The sequence below is a fragment of the Muntiacus reevesi genome, chromosome 8 (assembly GCF_963930625.1).
Source record: "Muntiacus reevesi chromosome 8, mMunRee1.1, whole genome shotgun sequence".
Lineage (NCBI taxonomy): Eukaryota > Metazoa > Chordata > Mammalia > Artiodactyla > Cervidae > Muntiacus > Muntiacus reevesi.
The window spans coordinates 93,103,339-93,122,477 of NC_089256.1; the positions used below are offsets into that span (position 1 = coordinate 93,103,339).

At 43.9% G+C, this 19,139-nt stretch overlaps 2 protein-coding genes across 6 annotated transcripts in view; one reads left to right on the forward strand and one right to left on the reverse strand.

The window, feature by feature from the left end:
• Window positions 1-4,923: 4,923 nt before the first annotated feature.
• PFN2 (profilin 2) lies at window positions 4,924-11,262 on the forward strand. Its single transcript, XM_065942927.1, has 3 exons — window positions 4,924-5,199; window positions 7,287-7,479; window positions 9,619-11,262. Exons 1-3 carry the CDS (start codon window positions 5,068-5,070, stop codon window positions 9,714-9,716), a joined length of 423 nt encoding a protein of 140 aa, XP_065798999.1. The 5' UTR covers window positions 4,924-5,067; the 3' UTR covers window positions 9,717-11,262.
• Window positions 11,263-14,107: 2,845 nt separating this feature from the next.
• RNF13 (ring finger protein 13) overlaps window positions 14,108-19,139 on the reverse strand; it is a 119,813-nt gene continuing 114,781 nt past the window's right edge. For all 5 annotated transcript variants that reach the window (XM_065942465.1, XM_065942463.1, XM_065942464.1 and 2 more), the window contains 2 exons: window positions 15,873-15,953; window positions 14,108-15,501 (listed from right to left, as the gene is read on the reverse strand). In XM_065942465.1, the coding sequence (XP_065798537.1) occupies window positions 15,137-15,501; window positions 15,873-15,953 (446 nt within the window). In that variant the 3' untranslated portion in view covers window positions 14,108-15,136. The remainder of the gene's footprint in view (window positions 15,502-15,872; window positions 15,954-19,139) is intronic.

A 19,139-nucleotide genomic window follows, 5' to 3' on the forward strand; every position in this document is an offset into this window, starting at 1 on the left:
AAGATTGAAGGCAGGAGGAGAAGGGGATGACAGAGAATGAGATGGCAGGATGGTATCACCAACTCGATGGACACAAGTTTGAGCAAGCTCCAGGAGTTGGTGATGAACAGGGGAGGCTGGCGTGCTACAGCCCATGGGGTCACAAAGAGTCAGACACCACTGAGTGACTGAATTGAACTGAAGCATCTGTGTAAAATAATAGTATTATGAAGAGGGGTGACCAGACTTAAAGTGTTTTAACGTCCTTGGATTATCTAGTTGGAGGGTGTGATATATTATTTAACTTAAAGTTTTATTCTATTAAATGTGCATGATAAAATTTCAGTGTAACACTAAAGGAATAGAAAATGAACGTACGAGTTCCACATGAATGAAAAAATTAAAGAATAGTTTGCATATTAGACAAAAAGATAAAATGTAGCTAAGTGAATACAGAAAGAAACATTAAAATTTAAGGATAGAGAGAGTGAGAATAAGAGATGGAGAGGAAAAAAAAAAAGAGAGATGGAGAGGGAGGAGGAGGGAGGACCAGGAGGAAGAGAAAGGAGGAGGGGGAGGCAAAAGGGAGGTGGGAGACAGGAGGGAGATAGGAAGGATACATTAGAGAAATGTCAACAAATGGAGAGCAGGGGGTTCCCCTGGCGCCCAGTGGTTAGGAATCGCACTGCCAATGCACTGGACATGGGTTGGACCCCGGATCTGGAAAGATCACTCATGCCACCAAGCAGTTAAGCCTGTGTGCCCAGCTACTGAGCTGGCAGCCCAGGGCCTGAGCTCGCCTGCCCTGCGCAACAGAAGGCGCTGCGGTGAGAAGCCTGCCCTCCACGAGGGAGCAGCGTCCCCTCCCCAACTACAGGGCCCGCGACAGCGCTGACGCCCAGGGCGGCCAGAACCCAAATTTAAAAACAAGGCAGCAAGCATAACATCGTTTATTTCTGACAAGACAGACTTTACTCCTGGACATGACTTCGTGACTAAATAACAATATATAACTGAATCATTTTGCTGTACGCCAGAAACTAACAGAATGTTGTAAACCAATTATACTTCAATTTTTAAAAGATAGATTTTACGACAAAAACAATACTGGTGATAAAGAAGGCCATTGTGCTCAGTTGTGTCTGACTCTGAAACCCCATGGACTGCAGCCCGCCCAGGCTTCTCTGTCCACGGAATTCTCCAGGCAAGAATACTGGAGTGGGTTGCCACGTCCTCCTCCAGGGGCTCTTCCCAACCCAGGAATCAAACCCACATCTCTTATGTCTCCTGAACTGGCAGGTACTTTACCACTAGCATTAACTGGGAAGCCCTAAAGAGGGATATTACTCGAAAGTTCAATTTATCAGAAAGAAAATATAATGTTAACTTGTATTAAATAAACTAAAGCTAGTAAAAAAAAAAAATTCATAGTTTCAGCGTAAAATTGACAAATCCAGAATTGTAGGTACTCCTTGTTCTTAGCTGTAAAAATCATAAATAAAACGAGTGAATAGATTTAAAAGATAACATTTGTATTGCTTGTGGCATTAACGGTGCTTTTGCTCCATTTTCTGAACTTTCTTGATTGTTGTGACAATTTTATAATTAAAACACCTTTGAAGAAAACCAAGTGTGGAAGTCAAAATCTTAACTGAGGACTTGAGGTGGGCCTAGTTATTATTAATTATTAGAGTTTTACTGTATTGGGGCTAGCTCTATAGCTCTTACCCCAATGTTTATCAGGTTCAGTTCAGTTCAGTCGCTCAGGCGTGTCCGACTCCTTATGACCCCATGGACTGCAGCACTCCAGGCCTCCCTGTCCATCACCAACTCCCAGAGTTTACTCAAACTCTTGTCCATTGAGTCTGTGATGCCATCCAACCATCTCATCCTCTGTTGTCTTCTTCTCCCGCCTTTCATCTTTCCCAGCATCAGGGTCTTTTCAAATGAGTCAGTTCTTCACATCAGGTGGCCAAAGTATTGGAGTTTCAGCTTCAACATCAGTCCTTCCAATGAATATTCAGGACTCATTTCCTTTAGGATGGACTGGTTGGATCTCCTTGCTATCCAAGGGACTCTCGAGAGTTTTTGCCAACACCACAGTTATCAGGTTGGATACATCTTAATTTCAACTTATTTCTTGGTGTTTTGCTAAAATGTCAAATGATTTTTTACACGTGGACATAAAAGGCTCCAGCACTCCTTGACTGTACATTAAATATGATTTACCACAGTTATTATTACTTATTCTAAATAAGAACAAAATATTTTGGAAACAATGCAAAATAATGCATTCTGCATTTAAATATGCTACAACTGATTGCTATTAGCTACTTCTGGATATCTGTTTCAACAACAGTGCTTTTACTTTTCTTTGGTTCTGCTCAGACATCACTATTATCAATTACCCAGAATAAAAGCAGAGAAAGATACAAATTGGTATCTTTTTGATACAAAAGTATCAATACTTTTTCTCATATTGATACTCTCTTGCACTTACATTGCAATTCTTAAAACAGTGTTCAACATCTACTTATGCCTTTTGAAACACTTGTGGTAAGCAACAGTTAAATGAAATAGGACCAGATCACTGTATACAAATAGAAAATAAGGCAGCCTGCTATGAGGCTTGTTCTAAAGAAAAAGGGCATTAGGAGTCTTTTATTATAATGCCAAAAAGAGAAGTGAATAGACTCTTCGAATGCATCATCTCAAAGTCTAAACTGTAAAACCTGGTCTATTATACAAGTTTATTTTTCATAGTTCTTCTACTTTATTTTTTTATTTTTATTCTCCAGGGGTCAGAAAGATCCCCTGGAGGAGGAATTCTGTGCGCAATACTGGGATAGAAATGACACCGTTTGAAAAATAAAACAGTAATTTTAGGTATTTTGAAAAATATTAAAAAATGATAGGCATTTTAAATTCTTTTGTTGTACCCATTGTGTTTTAGAATCTTTTGAGATTTGAATATGCAGAATATTCAGCTGACTTAATTCTTTTGCTGTTTAGACAATCAAAGAATAAGAATTATTTGCATTGCTTTGCTATATGAAGAAAATAGTGTAAAAATTAAATCTTAAAAACTTCAAATAAAACTTCATTGCAGATTAATAAGTCAATTTCAACTTCAAACTATCATTTTATTATTTTTCTTTACTCGTTACCTTTGTTTACTGTTTAAAGTTACTGAATTACAACATGTATAAAGAGCGCGAATAAGTGTACAGCTTAATGAATTCTTACATCGCACTGTGCAGTGTATCATTAACTTTGAGGCTGATCAACTAGTAAAACTGAAGGATTAAAACCATCAACGACCACCATACACACAAAAAAAGTAGTAAACAAGAATGAGTAAGTGTGACTAAATCAGGTGGGCGGTACATTTGCAAAAATGAAACAAGTTTGGCACACATTTTATAGCAGATAGGTTCTATGTATCATCAGAACATGAAAGAATACATTATCTCAATCTGACAGGAGCCTGACTTGGGAGTCCGCTTATGGTGATTTCCCTTCCATGCCGGTAAGAGTTGTACATTTCAAAGCAAACATCAGAAAAGATACAAAACGTCAGAACCAACTAGATTACGTAGCAATGTTTTTATCTTCTTTCCTGAGCGACATCTGTGGAATCCTGTCACTAATTGTGACCTTACGTGATAACTTTAAAGTTGAAAATCAACTTTTTCAAAAACGCTTTGAGACGCTCTCTTGCCTTGATTGACAGATCGTTTAGTTCATTTAAAATCGAAATTGTGGGACGTCTCCTAATCCTTTGCATAATAGTCATAACGCCCAGCGGTTACTAAAGACCACACAATATTTGCAGGGGCTCTACGCATGTTTTACCACTTAAATACAAGCCATTTTCCGATCTGGGTCCTGAAATTAGTTTACCTTTTGAGAGTAGAAATATTAACATGTTCAAACAACGAACCCGTTCTTAAGAGTTTTTAAATTCTTTATATATTCAGATTTCTTCGACCCACCAGTAATATTCCCAGTTACCAACCAATAGTTTTACATTGCTCGCTATTTGTTTCCTTCGGAATTTACGAGCAATTTAGCCGCTTTAAAACGGGAAGAGAGGCCCTTCCTGTCCAAGAACCCCCACAATGAGAGGCCCTTGGTACCCAAATGCAGCAACAATGAAAGAGCGGCAAAGCTCAGAAAGGTCTCTGAAAGCCAAGAATGCCACTCCGACTTCAGATTGCTGGAGCGCGCCCGCCTGCCAGCCTCTGTGGCCGCGAGGTCCAGAGAAGAGGGTCCCCCTGAGGATGCCCGGGATGACAGCGGCCGACTCTGCTACCCGCCCGCGCGGACCACAAAGAGGAGTCAGCGCGCCGCATCCCGTCGCCGGGGCAACTGCAACCCGACCCCGAGGCGCAAGGCACCGCATCCCGAGCCGCCGCCGCAGGACCGAGGCGTTGCACCGCCCGGCCGCGGGGGCTCCGAGGCGCCCCAGACGCCGCCGTCCCGGGGGTACCGGGAGCGGCCGGGAGACGCCCAGCCCGCAGACCGCGGGCCCGAGGCGCAGCCGCGCTCAGCCGCCCGCCGCGCTCAGCCCTCGCCGGCCGCACGTGGCGCCGAGATTGCCGCGGCGGTATCCCTCCGCGCGCGCCCCGCTCGGCCTCCCCCGCCCTCCTCGGGACCCTCGGGGCCGGGCGCCGCGGAAGGATCGCACGCACGCGCGCGCGCACGCCCGCCGGGACGCGGAGAGCCGAGGGGACGCGGAGAGCCGAGGGGACGCGGAGAGCCGAGGGGACGCGAGAGCCGAGGGGACGCGGAGAGGAGTCGTCCCCGGCGCCATCGCCCGCACGGCCGCTGCGCAGCCGGCCGCCGCTCGCCAAGCAGCCCCGCAGGCGCGGGCGGGAGGGCGGCCGGGCCGGGCGCGCCCCGCGGCTCGTCCCTGCCCGCCGTCCCCGCGTCCCCCGCCGCCGCTCCGCGGGCAGGGGGCGGTCGGTGCCTGCGCAGAGCCGCCTCCTCTCCGCCCCCGCCCCGCCTCCCGCGCCGCCGCCGCCCGCGCCCGCCGCCGCCGCGCCTGCTGCTCGCCGTCCCCGCTGCAGTGCGAAGGGCTCGAAGATGGCCGGCTGGCAGAGCTACGTGGACAACCTGATGTGCGATGGCTGCTGCCAGGAGGCCGCCATTGTCGGCTACTGCGACGCCAAGTACGTCTGGGCAGCCACGGCCGGCGGCGTCTTCCAGAGCATTACGGTGAGGACCGGGGGCGAGCGGGGCCGGCCGGCCGTGGGGGCGCCGCGGCGCGGGGCCGGGCTCGGCAGGGCCGCGCCGGCAGGTGTGCGGGGCGGCGGGCGCCGAGGATGCGGCTGCCGGCCGGGCGGAGAGGCCGGGGCTGCGCTGGGCGGCGGGGGCGGCGGCCGGGCTCGCCGGCGCTCCCGGCGCCCGTCCGGACGAGGCTGGGGGAGGGGGCGCGCCCGACCCGTGGGTGGGGGGCCTTCTCCCTTTCCTCGCCCCCGCCCCGGGGTCCCCTGGAAGCCCTGGGGTTTGCTGTGTACGTTCCGGCTGGAAGCGGGGGCCGGAGGGGCCGGGCCGCCCCTAGCTCCGGGGACGGCGCGCACCCCGCGCCGCGGGCTGTGGGAGGCGGCGGCTGCCGGGCCCCCGGGAGCCTCGCGGCCACTTGGCGTAGCTTTGCCGGTGTCCAGGCCTCTTGGGCTTGCGAGAAATGTACGCAGACAACGTAGGTGGATTCGTGAATCTCTGGCTCCATGGGGTTTTTTTTTTTTTTTTTAATTCTCCAAGATGGCGAACTGCCATTGATTTCTCTCCTATGGAGATTCATCGATATACAGTTACCCCCAATTACGCAACAGAGCTCTAAGAAAAGGGGGTGCTTGGGGCTCTCAATCATGTGCGAACACCGAGGGGACGCTTCAGTCCTCCAAGGCCCTCCCTCTTCAGTGATCTTCGTAAGGGGCTGATGCAGACTGATGCTCCCCGGTGCCTGGTTTCCTGTGACTTGGCGGTTGGCTCGGTTGCCACATGTTTGGGGAATAATTGTCAATAAGCCTTCCAGTGCCGCTTTCTTGTTTTGCCTCTTTCTGTGTAAGGGTCTGAAATGGTGACGTTGTATCAAACACAGGACCAGTCTCTTAATTTCCTAAGCTTCACGCCCCCTTCCTATCAATTGCCAAAATTCAGGCCCCTAACCGTGGGCGCTCCTAATTATTCTCGTACCACTTAACACGGTCTAAGGTCTAGCTGTGTAGAACTCCGGATCCAGGTGCTCTCAGGTTCTCTAGTGCCGCAGTGGACTACAGTTCTTACACAGAATTGGCGTCTGGCGATCAACTTTTCCCCCGCAGCCCTCTCGTCTTTGTGTGTGCGTTCCCGCTGTCTGGCTGGGAAGATTGCGGGAGTGTGCCTGGCAGTGGCTGGGGCCTGCTATGACTCTGCAGTTCTGATGGGGGCGACGCCTTCCTTCTTATTCATGGAATGTTAGAATGCACGTTTTCTCCTTTCCGGTTCTGGTCGCTACCTCAGTTTCTTTCCCACTCTCCCTCCATTTTCTCTACTCTTTCATGGTTGCCTATTACAGTGCTACAGACAGAATCCTCTTTGCATTTGCCCGGAAAGAAAACTGATTACTGAGGAGGGAGGGGAGGAGAGTTGGAGGGGGAGTAAGGGCTAAAATAAGAGCGGAGGGAAATATGAATTGCGGGATGCGCTGAGGTTCAGGGCTTGAGGTTCATCCTCAGGGGGTATGTCAAGCTATTTGAAACAGAGTAGATGTGAACAGATCTGCCAGGCGTGGACTTTGTTTCAGGAGACTTTCAAACAACTTTAAATTTGATATGACAAGACTGTTAACTTGACGGTGATAGGTAAGATTTTGTTGAAAGTTTTTAGGGGAATCTTTACTGTTACATAAGCACTTCTGCTACCACCTGACTTGAAACAAGTTTATAAATAACTCAAGTTTGCAGTTTATCTAGTGTCAACTACCAACTGGAGATTCTTTGCATAGACTGGGCTTAGTTAACAGACCACTCTCTTTTTTTTTTTTTTTTTTTTTTAATTTTTTTATTTTTCGAGACCACTCTCTCTTAACTGTGAAATCTAACTGACTGACTGATAGAACATGTCATCCTGTAAGATTAAGTAATCTTTTAGAAAAGATGGGAACTTGGTTTTACATGAATGAAATGTGGATGTCCTGTAGTGGTAGTGCAAACTTGACAGTTTTCCTTTAAACCAAGACAAGAAATTAACTACAATTTTTTGTTTTGTTTTCTCTCTCTCCCCCCCCCCCTTTTTTTTTTGGTGGTTGGGGGCGAGGGCAGCCAGTAGAAATAGATATGATTGTAGGAAAAGACCGGGAAGGTTTCTTTACCAATGGTTTGACTCTTGGCGCAAAGAAGTGCTCAGTGATCAGAGATAGCCTGTACGTGGATGGCGACTGCACAATGGACATCCGGACAAAGAGTCAAGGTGGGGAGCCAACATACAACGTTGCGGTCGGCAGAGCTGGTAGAGGTAAGTGCAGTGCCCTTTCGGTTAAAAGTGGCAAGTCACATTACAGCTTATTAAGCACTTTCTTTACCATTTTGAATAAAGTGTTAGTCCATAATGGCTATTAAGGTGGTTTTTGTGAACTGCCCAGCACTGAAGGAGGCTCTGCTCTAGACTCATTGACTCTCCAGCAGCTGCGTGTCCGCCTCCTCTCTGAGAGCCTGACTTTACACTGAAATAGAGTGTTAGCATCAGCTCCTTCAGTTCCAGCTTTAGTAAACTGACAATCTGTATGTATAACTGAACCACTTTCCACTTGAAATTAACATTGTTAATCAACTATACTTTAATATAAAATAAAAAGTTAAAAAATAAAATCACTTTGTCTCCTCAACTGCTAGTTATTCAGATTGTTAAATCATTCAGATTGGTTATTTTAGTCCCTTTGGGTTTTGACCTTTGAATGTCTTCTTTCTTGCTCACATTTTGGTCATTCACTATTCAGCATAAAAAATGAAAAATGAATATTGGCTTCCATTTCTATTAGAAACATTGCTGGAGAAGAGAGAAGTAATTAGAATGAGGGTTTTGGAGTAAGTTTTGCACTTACGAAATATTTTCAAAGACTATGTGCCCGATTTATTTGAAAAATAGGAAATTATATTTCATTTATACACACCGATCTAAACATTCTTGTGTTTCCTGACTCTCGTCAGCATTGCAGAAATTCTTACTGTACTAATTGAGTCTCATTGCGTTTTTGAAAGAAACTTTAAAAATTGAGATTTATTATGACATCTAATTGGTATACAAATACATTTTAATATGTTAGCCTGTGAAAATGTTTTGTAAATAAAGAAGGCTGGTGTAGCCTTAATATAGCAGGCCCATCTAATGTTAAGACCAAATCTACCACGTGAAGAAACTTGAAGCCACTGTGAGCCATCGTTTACTGCAGTGGGCCTACCGATTCCCAGGACTGTCCTAAAGGTCCCTGCTGTTCCGCTGTGCATTGCTATGTATGAGTATTTCTCTGTAGGAAAGTTAGATGGCTGTGAAATAGGAGATAAATCTCAGATAGTAGCTGAGCTCAGATAAATATACTGAAAAGAAGCATTGACCATGGGACAGAAAACCAGAGTTTTTGTGCCACACTGCACTCCTGACATCTAGTGGCGATAAATGTAAAATCTGATACATACACATTCTGAGGATAGACCTTTGAACTACATCATAGAAAAACCTGCTGTTGGAAATAATAAATTTATTTTAGGGTTTTATACTCAATTAAAAATAAAGCTAACACAGTGAGGATATCAGTAAGCACAAACCTTCAGAACTTTTCATTTGGGCTTTTCTGAATGGCACTGAAAATGCTATTTAAAATTCAGTCTTGGTTTTTCTCTGAAGTAATAATACACACTTAGCCTCACTAGTAAAACTTAACAGTTTGTACTTAAGCAGTTAAATTTGGGAAGAATTTTATAAGTAAGTTTTTTTAAATTTATTTTTTGGAGATCAGTCTACTGTGTATTTGTCATGCTAATCAGAAGTTTTTTGCTCTCTATATAAGATAGATGTCCATAAAAGGAATGCCATTTTCAGCAACGTGAATGGACCTAGAGATTATACTAAGTAATAAAAGTAAGACAGAGAAAGATAAATCACCTATATGTGGACTCTTAAAAAAAATGATACAAAGGCACTTATTTATCCAACAGAAACATTCACACACTTAGAGGACAAACTTAGGGTTACCAAAGGGGAAAAGTTGGGGAAGAGGGATAAATTATATGAGTTGGAGATGAACGAGGTCACACCGCGATATATAAAGTAAACAAAGGCGTACACCGGGAACTCTACTCAGTAACCTAAGTGGGGAAAATAAAACAGTAAACAGTCACACTCTTTTCCCCCTAGCTAGTGTAAAGATATTTTTATAGAGCTCTGCAGCTGGATTCCAAGATGCAGATAATAGAATGTTTTTGGCGTATTACTAGTTTGAAAGTTCTCCTTTTTGGAGACCTGGCTGACTTCAGTGCTTCGTTGTTCATGGAAAACTGACTTAATGTTAGCTTATTAATCGGGATTCTGTCTGCTAAAACTTACGTGGCTCTCTTGATTAACACTTCTTTTGAAACGCTTTTCTTCTTTCTCTTTCAGTCTTGGTCTTTGTAATGGGAAAAGAAGGGGTCCATGGAGGCGGATTGAATAAGAAGGCATACTCAATGGCCAAGTACTTGAGAGACTCGGGGTTCTAGCTGCCAGGCAGGCCGTGCGCTCGGGGGTCGCTCTCAAACTCTCCTGGCTGCAAGCTGAGTCTTAATTCTGGAAGTTTTATTAGCAACGCAGGGTGACGGGGTGTGAACCTCTGTCCCCTTTGTATCCCTCTGTCGGTGGGGAAAGGCGTCTCTCTCCCTCCCCCCAGTTCTGTTCCCTTCGTTTGTCCCTTCGTGCACTCCAGCGCTGGTTATCGCCATGGGAAGGGACGGGCCCGCGGCGGCGCGCCTGACAAGGACGCGTGTGCACGCGCGTTACTGAGGGCCTCGTGTGAGCAGCCTCCCCCCGTCTTCCTAGCAGCTGTCTTCACCATCACCCCAGTCACGGTCACAGCGCTACCAGGTTACAGGTGGTAGCTGATCTTTCTTCACCTGCTTTCTGATGTCGCGGTTCCCGTCTGCCCAGTGGATCATCTGTGTGTTAAGCTCTCTCTGTAACCAGCCTTCTCTGGCAACGTAACTGCAGCACAGCAACGACTTGCATGATACCTTGAAATTGGGGGGAGGGGCATGCCACGCTGGGCATCACTTTGTCTTAGCGATTAATGGGATGTTGATTACTAAAATAAGCTAATGCTAAGCAAGGTGCCGGTTGCACAATCTCTAATTTGATCAGTGTCTTTCAGCACTCTGAGCATTTACTTAGCTCATTTAGTCTTCCTTTCACAGCGCATGGTTGGAGGAAAAAGTGCATGCGTCTTTCCTTCACTCCCCTTTCCCCACCCCTCCCTCTGCACATAGGTATTTGGTTCGCTTCCATCTTCTTTTATGCAGTGCCTGGTTTATTTAACCGATTAATATCACTTCTGTTGACGAGCTGTTGAGAGCTGCAGTACTTTGCTTTGAGTGGTGGTGTTGCACTTGAGTAGAGACGAGACCTTTTTCGTAGTGTCCACAGGACACGCGACAAGTGCAGCCGCACGACGAGAGCAAACGCACTTCCTCCCGCGACCTCACGTGACGGGCCGATCGAATCCCCAGGGGCGTCCCTCATCGCAGTGGCTCAGACTTGTTCCTGTCTTTTTCTTTGCACACCAGCTCTACTCTCCAGTAGGATTGTAAAAGGCTGCCATTATGGACGTTAGGTATCCCAACATAACCGTCTGGAGTGTGTCCGGTTTCTTCTTCATAGGACCAACTTTTATTTGCAGCTTGAGTTTCTATATGAAGTTGCATTATTGTGGACTTGGCTGTCTTGTGATGAATTTTTTTCATATGTATTCTGTGCCATACTATTGTTAAGATGAACGTTGCTATTGTGAGATGGATTTTAACTGACCTGTTAAAGGTTTCTTTCGAATGGCACTACTTTAGGGACACTCTAGTATTTGCTTCTATTGTTTGGGCCTTGTGGATAATGTACAGATTTAAAAACAAATCTTGTTGCTGATTTGTCCATTTCTTTCCCTGCACTTTGTTACATCTGGGATACAGTCTAACTCATCTGATTTAATATGCATTTAAAAAAATGCCATAACTATTAAACACCTTGTTTACAGACAGATGAAATAAATTTATTCCAACCAAATACTTCAGACTCCTGTTATTTATATACATTGTTACCTTAACTGTTACAGTTGGCCTTTGACATAATGGGAATACACTCTGCTGCAAGCATAAGATTTTTCAGAAACTTCAGCTGGTGGCCTACTCCATTTTCTCTAGTATTATGAGTGCCTAGGAATTCATTTTTAAAAAGCTTTGCTCTATTAAAAATGGCTTGTCATTTTGGGTGCATCTTCAGGCTTATGAGGCAAAAATTGATTTATCCACTAGAAATTAAATAACTTTTCTTTTGTTGCTGGTGTTTTGATATAAAAATCTAGTGAGCCGTAAGGGGCCCGATATCCTGAAGGCTTTCTGCATTTGTGAATTCTTCTGTATTGAACTGTCATACGACTTCGCTTGATTTGGAGGCCGTGTTGGCAGGTGAAGTCCGTCAGCTGGGCCTCTCATGTAAGAGAAGCCATTCCTTAGGCAGCATTGAAGATAATTGGGATTGGGATGTCTTGCAGGTTCTGGCTGTTAACTCTGACTGTGTAATAGTCAAGTTTCATCCCAGAGGTCATAAGGTCTCTGAGATGCACTGAATCTCAGTAAGTATGTTTTAATACTATTCAGGTAAGTGATTCTCATGAGCTGCCAAGTGGAAGGTCCAAGCTCAAAACTTGGTGGGTCTAAGCAAAACTGGGAAGCTGGTAATATTCAGATTCTGGGCTCTGGAATGCTGCCCTGGAGATGACATTTCCCGAAGTCACTTGAGAAATAATCACTGTTAGGTCAGTCTGATTCATTTAAAGCGGACTGTATGCTACCCTTTGAGAAAGAGTGGGTAGGGAATGGAAGTTAATCTCTCTTAAGATACACTGTGCATACCTTAAGATTTTTTTCCTTGACAGCGTTAGTTCCGAATTTGATTGGCCATGCAGGGACGTAAAGGTCTGGAAGATGCAGGGTTCTGGGCTGCTATAATAGGGCACACCTTAGAAAGGCAAAAAAAACAACCCAGAAACTTCTTGACCTGTTAAGATCCCTGTTAGGAACAGGAAGTTGGTCAGATGGAAATTTGGTGGTTGGGTTGTGATTTTACGGAAATGTAAGTTTACACTTTCGGGTAACTAATTAGAAAGCGGTGACTAGACTTGGGAAACCCTTATGAATGGACCCCTGAGCAGGTGAGGGGACGTGTGTGTGGTGGAGGTGTGGTCGGGGAGCAGACAGGAGTTGCGCTGCATTGCTTAACCCCGCAGTTGTGTCCAAGTCTTTGAAGACCCTTGCCCGTGGGGGAGCCTCCAGCAGGGAGACTGCGGTGGCTGCCATGCCCTCCTCCCGGGCATCTTCCAGCCCAGGCCTCCTGCGCTGCAGGCGGACGCTTCACCTCCGGAGCCACCAGAGAAGACACTGGACGGCAGCTTTATCACTCAAGTGATGAATGAAACTAGTAACTGGCCCCCTTTGCATAGCTTCATTAGAAAAGCACTTATGAAAATCATGTATCTTCGCTTTGTACTTTTCTAGGAATTTAACCTAAAGAAATGGAGCTATATAAATTTGTATAGCAGAATGTCACTCCCACAGTGTTACTTAGAATAACTAAACTTGGAAAACTACAAGATTTAACTTTCAGGGTTATGAGTCGAATAGATGACTATGTTCAGAAGATAAAGTAGTCACTGAAGAATTGCACAAGACGGCTCACCGATGAGTTTTATACAATGGGGTAAATACATATCGTATATCGTGCATTTTACATGTGTATTTCTGAAGGCAAAATACAGATCTTTCTCGGGTAAGTTTCTAGGTAACTATACTTTTTATAATCAGAAGATTTTTAAATTAGGAAGATACTTTTTTAGTGGAAATGGGATTTTAATTTTATTCAGTGGCCCTTTAAACAAAGCTGTGTAATTACACCCATAGAGAAATTATGAAAGATTTCAAGTGACTATTAGAACTGGTAACAATCCTGGATACTGCTGTTAAGTATATATATTTTTAACAACTGAGTTTATAGAGTTTCAAAAGAAAATGACATTTGCCTCAGAAAAATTCCTAACTTAAATTTGAAGGAACCAAGTCCTTAATTTGAATTGTGGATTAAAGACTGAGGGAATATAATATCTAATACACTTAACAGTGATTAACTTTTTCCCTTTAAAAAATTATATTTTAGGTATGTTGTTCTTATTCAGTAATTATAAAAACTATTACATTGATGTGCTAGACAGTGAGCTCAGTGTTTGGACCGCGCACCCTGCCTCAGGATAAGTGAATTACACAGATGAGCAGACAGGGTCAGAAAAGTTAGACAGGTGTGCCAAATTCCATAGCACTGTTTTAACTACCATAGGAAACTGATAATTCTGTTTCTCAGCTCCTGTTTTTGTTTCTGTGGGAAGGGGTGGGAGAATAATGAAGAATTCAATGTTTTATTTTCCTAAGTGGAAATTCTCTTTTTTTGTTGTTGCTTATGAATTTTTTTAAAGCAGTTCAAAAAGTGAAATTTCCCTCAATAGTGTTAAGTTTTTTTAAAATGTATTACATTTTTTTTTTATAACAGAAGGCTAACTGGTACACTTAACTATTCTCTAACCTGCTTCTGTTCAGTATTAACTTCCCATGTCAGTACAGATAAATCCAGTTATTTACCCACTCGGGGCCGTACGGCGGTTTCCTGTAAAGATGAACCATAATCATAAGAAGGTGCCATAATGTACACTGTTGTTGGAGCAATGTGGTCTGCAGTTTGGGGGGGGATTCCCTAATTGCTTGTGAGCAGTTCCTTTGTATAAAATCCTAAGGTAATGTGTATTTATCTGACCTAAATTAATCATTGTGCCTTTAAAACACTGTGCACATAAATAGGTTTAATGTGGGCAATATGACAGGAGAACAAAGAAAGTGGAAAACGTGTTTATTAACATTCAAACTCCCTTCATACAAGGCCATAGAAAAATTCTTAGCATTTTGATTATATATATAAGCCTATATTTTCTACATAGTTACAATAATGTGTAATTTAGCTTTTCATAATACATTGTTTAAATACATCATTAGTTCTGTTAAACATAAGCAACGTTTTCAAATCCAATACTTGAACAGTTTCCTCTGTACATAGCTTAGCAGGGCTAATAAGCATAGGATGCTCTTATTAAGAGGTATATGATCTGAATATTAACAATTACTGAAGTTTGGTATTTTTATACAGCATTTTGCTTATGTTTTGATCACCACACAGAATCCTGAAGGATACTGAAATTCAGTAAGTAAAGTCAGAGACGTTGCTTCAGCTGATAAATCAAGTTCATACATGACACTATAGTATTAAAAACCTTAAAAACAGAAAGAAACCTTTTGCAAACTGCCTGAGCGCTGACTGTTCCTACCAGGGCGAGACTGCTTGGCAACAGAAAGGAAGAAGCTTTGAGTTTCTCAGTGGTGCTGACGCTGCCTCTTGCTGATGATGGCAATCTGGGCAAACACCAGAACAAGCATGTCCCAGCCCAGCAGCTCTGGGTGACTTCGTGGAGACGGGAGTCGGCTCATGCTCGGCGGCCACAGCGCTGACCCTGTGTGTGAAAGCGTGGGACGTGTGCGTCCTGTGATCCAGGTCTTAACTGCAAGCTATACTGAGGGTTTTTTTAATGTTTTGGCTACATTTCATTCCAAAAGAATCGATTTGATGCTTGAGTTACAGCACCAGTCTATTATTAAGTGAAATGAAGTACACTCCTGCAGATAAAATACCAGATCAAAAAAACCTGTTTCAGTAATCTTGATTAACCTGTAGAATAAAAAATAAATTATCTCTACAGAAATCTCTGAAGGGAGCAAAAAAAAAAAAAACCAAACTATAAGCCTAAAGAAACATTTTAAAAGGAAATAACCCAATATCCTCAAGGTCAGACAGTATTTGCTATGTTGTAATCCCGGTCACCATTAGGCTGCAGCTGGACCACAACACTATGTTCATTCATTTCGTTTTCTGCGTCGCTGCTGTCGGGGTCTTCATTGTCGTCCTCCTCATAGTCTGAAGACTCTGTCATGTTCTGATGTGAGCGGGACTCCGACAAGGCCCCGAATGACTGAGTGCTGGCGGAAGCCACAGGCCTGAGTAAAGGGGTGTGTTCCGACACTTCATTTTCTTCCTGACTGCTATCCGTGTCAGAGTCTGAATCGCCTTGAGAAGGAACGACTTTTTGCTTGCAGACTGGACAGGTTTTTTTGGTCTTAGTTAGCCAAGGATCTACACACTTGCAGTGATAAGCTGTTGAAGCAAAACACACATCTTTTAAATAGTACACTGTTGTTGAGAACTTTATCTCCTGCCACGGTTATTCATGTTCTCATCTGTATGCATCACAGCGGGACGATACAAAAGTTTGTAAATTTTTATAAATCTTCCTCCTCTAATGAGATCACTGGTTATTACAGGCCTGGCTTATGATGTGCTACTAACTCCCCCCCCCCCCATTTATTTTTATTAGTTGGAGGCTAATTACTTTACAATATTGTAGTGGTTTTTGTCATACATTGACATGAACCAGCCATGGATTTACATGTATTCCTACTATTTTCTAATACTGAACCCAAGTATAAATTACGTATAAATTCAAAGCAGTATGTAATTATTCATACCATGGGAACAGGGAAGGATTCTGAGTTTGTCTCCATCTTCATATTCATCCAAACAAATGGCACATACATCATATTCATCTCCTATGGTAGAAATAGTAAAATTAATTAAAAGATCCCTTTTGAATTCCTTACTGTTGAATTTACAACCTTTATTTTAAAAAAAGACAAAGTCATTGCCTCTCTCACACACAGGGCAACCACATCAGGAAGCATGTCAGGATAAAGCCATTGTCTAGATAGATAGGTGGGAAGAACATTAACATACAGAAAAGAATAATAGTTCCAATTGAAAGAATCCCTTTAACATCTGTAGTCATTTAAGCACATTCAGGAGAAGTCCTAAATAGAAAGTTCTAATGCAAATTTTTGTTCAGTATCTTGAATGTGGTTATTGTAGTATCACCAAATACATTCTGTAACAAATACAGGGTTCTATTACAACCTCCTGTTTGAGATTTAGTGAGACTGATTTTACCTATCTCAAACTATTAAAATACTAAAGGACTCCAACATATCTATAAGAATCTGTAATTACACAGTTGATCCATTTACCTGGACTTTTGAGGACAGTTCCAATATATTAAGGAACTCAATCATGCTGATTTCTCATACAAATCAAACTTTCAGTCTCACGACTTTGTGAAAATGACCATTTAAAACAGATTCAGTTAATATAACTGAACACGACTGAACCAGTCCGAAGCCGTACCACAGCGCTCAGCCTCGTTTTACTAAGGTAGAAAGGTTATCCTGCATTATCCAAGCGGGCCCAACGTACACAGGGGTCCCTAAAAGTGAGAGGAGGAGGCTTTTCTTTTTCAGAGTCAGAAGGGGGACACGTGACTATGTCAGAGATACAATATTACTGGCTTTGAAGACAGAAGGGAAGGAGGGTCATAAGCCAAAGAACATGGTGGCCTCTAGAAGCTGGAAAAGGGAAAGAAATGGATTCCCCCACTAGAGCGTCAGAAAAGAATGTGATTTTAGCTCAGTGAGGCCTGTCAGACTTCAAAACTAAAATTTGTGTTGTTTTAAGCCACTAAGTTTGTGGCTTTAAATCTGTCACCACAGCAAGAAGAAACGGGTATAAGTAGTATTAGGGTTCGCCTGCAAGTGAAGTCGCTCAGTCGAGTCCAGCTCTTTGCGGCCCCATGGACTACACAGTCCAAGGAGTTCTCCAGGCCAGAATACTGGAGCGGGTAGCCTTTCCCTTCTCCAGGGGATCTTCCCGACCCAGGGTTTCCTGCATTGAAGGCGGATTCTTTACCAGCTGAGCTTATCAGGGGGTTAGGCCGCTGCCGCTAAGTCGCTTCAGTCGTGTCCGACTCTGTGCGACCCCACAGACGGCAGCCCGCCAGGCTCCCCCGTCCCTGGGATTCTCCAGGCAAGAACACTGGAGTGGGCTGCCATTCCTTCTCCAATGCATGAAAGTGAGAAGTGAAAGTGAAGTCGCTCAGTCGTGTCTGACTCTGCGACCCCATGGACTGCAGCCTACGAGGCTCCTCCGTCCCTGGGATTTTCCAGGCAAGAGGACTGGAGTGGAGTGCCATTCATTGCCTACTCTGCGGGGTTAGGCTAGACATACGGAATTGATGCTTTCAAGTGTTTCAAGTGATAGATTTATATTGATCTCCCATATTTTGTAGGTACAGCACTTAGTTTGATAACTGGTCAACATTCAAAGGTATAATTTGTGATCGTGGACCAGAAGGGGACCTAGTGCTCTGTAGAGAAGTAACCCCCAAGGTGTGTGTGGGGCAAGGGTAAAGCACATCCTGACTCTCTTATTACCTACGTAACCATGTGCAAGATGCCATCTTTATGTTTCAGTACTCAAAGGCAAAACAAAAAGATTAATACACTATGATTTTGGATTGTTGTGGATTAAAAGAGAATGCAAGTAGACTGTCGGGCACAAAGAGTACTACTTAGCCAGTCTCCACCTGATGAAAGTGACCTGGTAGGCGTGCTGGCCTAGGAAGGCCGTGGCTAGGAATCTGCTCTCTGCTATCCCCACGTGATTCTGTTAGTAGCAGAGCTAGTGGCTGATTAATGAACCTACTGGCTCTACTTGGGGTAATTATCTAATGTAAAGTATTCAGTAGCCCTTGAGCTGTGAGTGTACAAGACTTCCAGTTTTATTTGAAAGCTAGGTTTGGTAGACACTTGCTAAAAGTGTTCCCCCAACCCCTCTCCAGTCAAAACATGGTTAAATGTGGTATGGGTGAGAAATCTTAAAAAAAAGTTATATATCAACAAAAAAAGCAAAAAGGAAAACAGAATCAACTATCCCGTTTTAAAAGACACAAAACTAAAAATGGTAGAAAATGTATTATGTGGCATGACAACTTAGAAATCCAGCCAGTGGATTCACATTCAAGATAATGGCCCAACATCAAACAATTATTAAGTGGCTTATATTTAAGTTAAAGATAAAGGCGTTTACATATTTTTGAAGATACTTTTCAACCTTAGTAGATTTTAAAAATTAACCAGTTTGCCCAGTGATTCTGGTAGCGTGAGTAAAGGGGCTGTACCAAGTGCTAACAGATGTTGGTTTCGCTACTGTCAGCACCATGCTAGAGAGTTCTGTTGCTATAAACCAGTGGTTCTCAGCAGGGGACGATTCTGCTCCCCTGCCCCTCGGGACACTCGGTGACCCCCGGAGACCTCTTTGGTGTTCACACTGGGAGCTGGCACTGCTGTTATCTAGCGGACCAAGGAGGCTATGAAACCCTGTAAACCTGTGGTGAAAGTGGGTGTCAGTCGCCCAGTCTTGTCCGACTCTCTGCGACCCCATGGACTGTAGCCCACCAGCCCCTCTGTCCATGGAATTCTCCAGGCAAGAGTCCTGGAGTTAGGTTGCCATTTCCTGCTCCAGGGGACCTCCCTGACCCAGGGATTGAACCTGGGTCTCCTGCACTGCAGGCAGATTTTTTACTGTCTGAGCTACCGGGGAAGCCCATAATGCTCTAGACAGCCCCTCAAAGAATTTTCCCATAGAAAATGCCAATAGTGAGAAGGCCGAGAGAGCCTGATATAAACAGCCCTCCAGGCTTTGTCAAAGACTGCTAATTCACTAGTGGATAGATGTTCAGAAGCTGCAGGAGGGGTAGATTCATGTCTGTTATGTGTGACCATATGGAAACACTTCTATCTGGATTGTTATATTATTATTTAAATGTTTCAGAAAATTTTCAAGAAGACAGTTAAAATCTCATCAATCTAGGACCATTATAATACGTAAGTGGACAAAACTTTGATTTT

Coding starts and splice junctions, on each gene's coding strand:
- PFN2 (XM_065942927.1), top strand. CDS start 5,068: ATGGCCGGCTGGCAGAGCTACGTGGACAACCTGATGTGCGATGGCTGC. Junction 5,200..7,286: donor GCGTCTTCCAGAGCATTACG/GTGAGGACCGGG, acceptor GGGCGAGGGCAG/CCAGTAGAAATAGATATGAT. Junction 7,480..9,618: donor GGTCGGCAGAGCTGGTAGAG/GTAAGTGCAGTG, acceptor TTTCTCTTTCAG/TCTTGGTCTTTGTAATGGGA.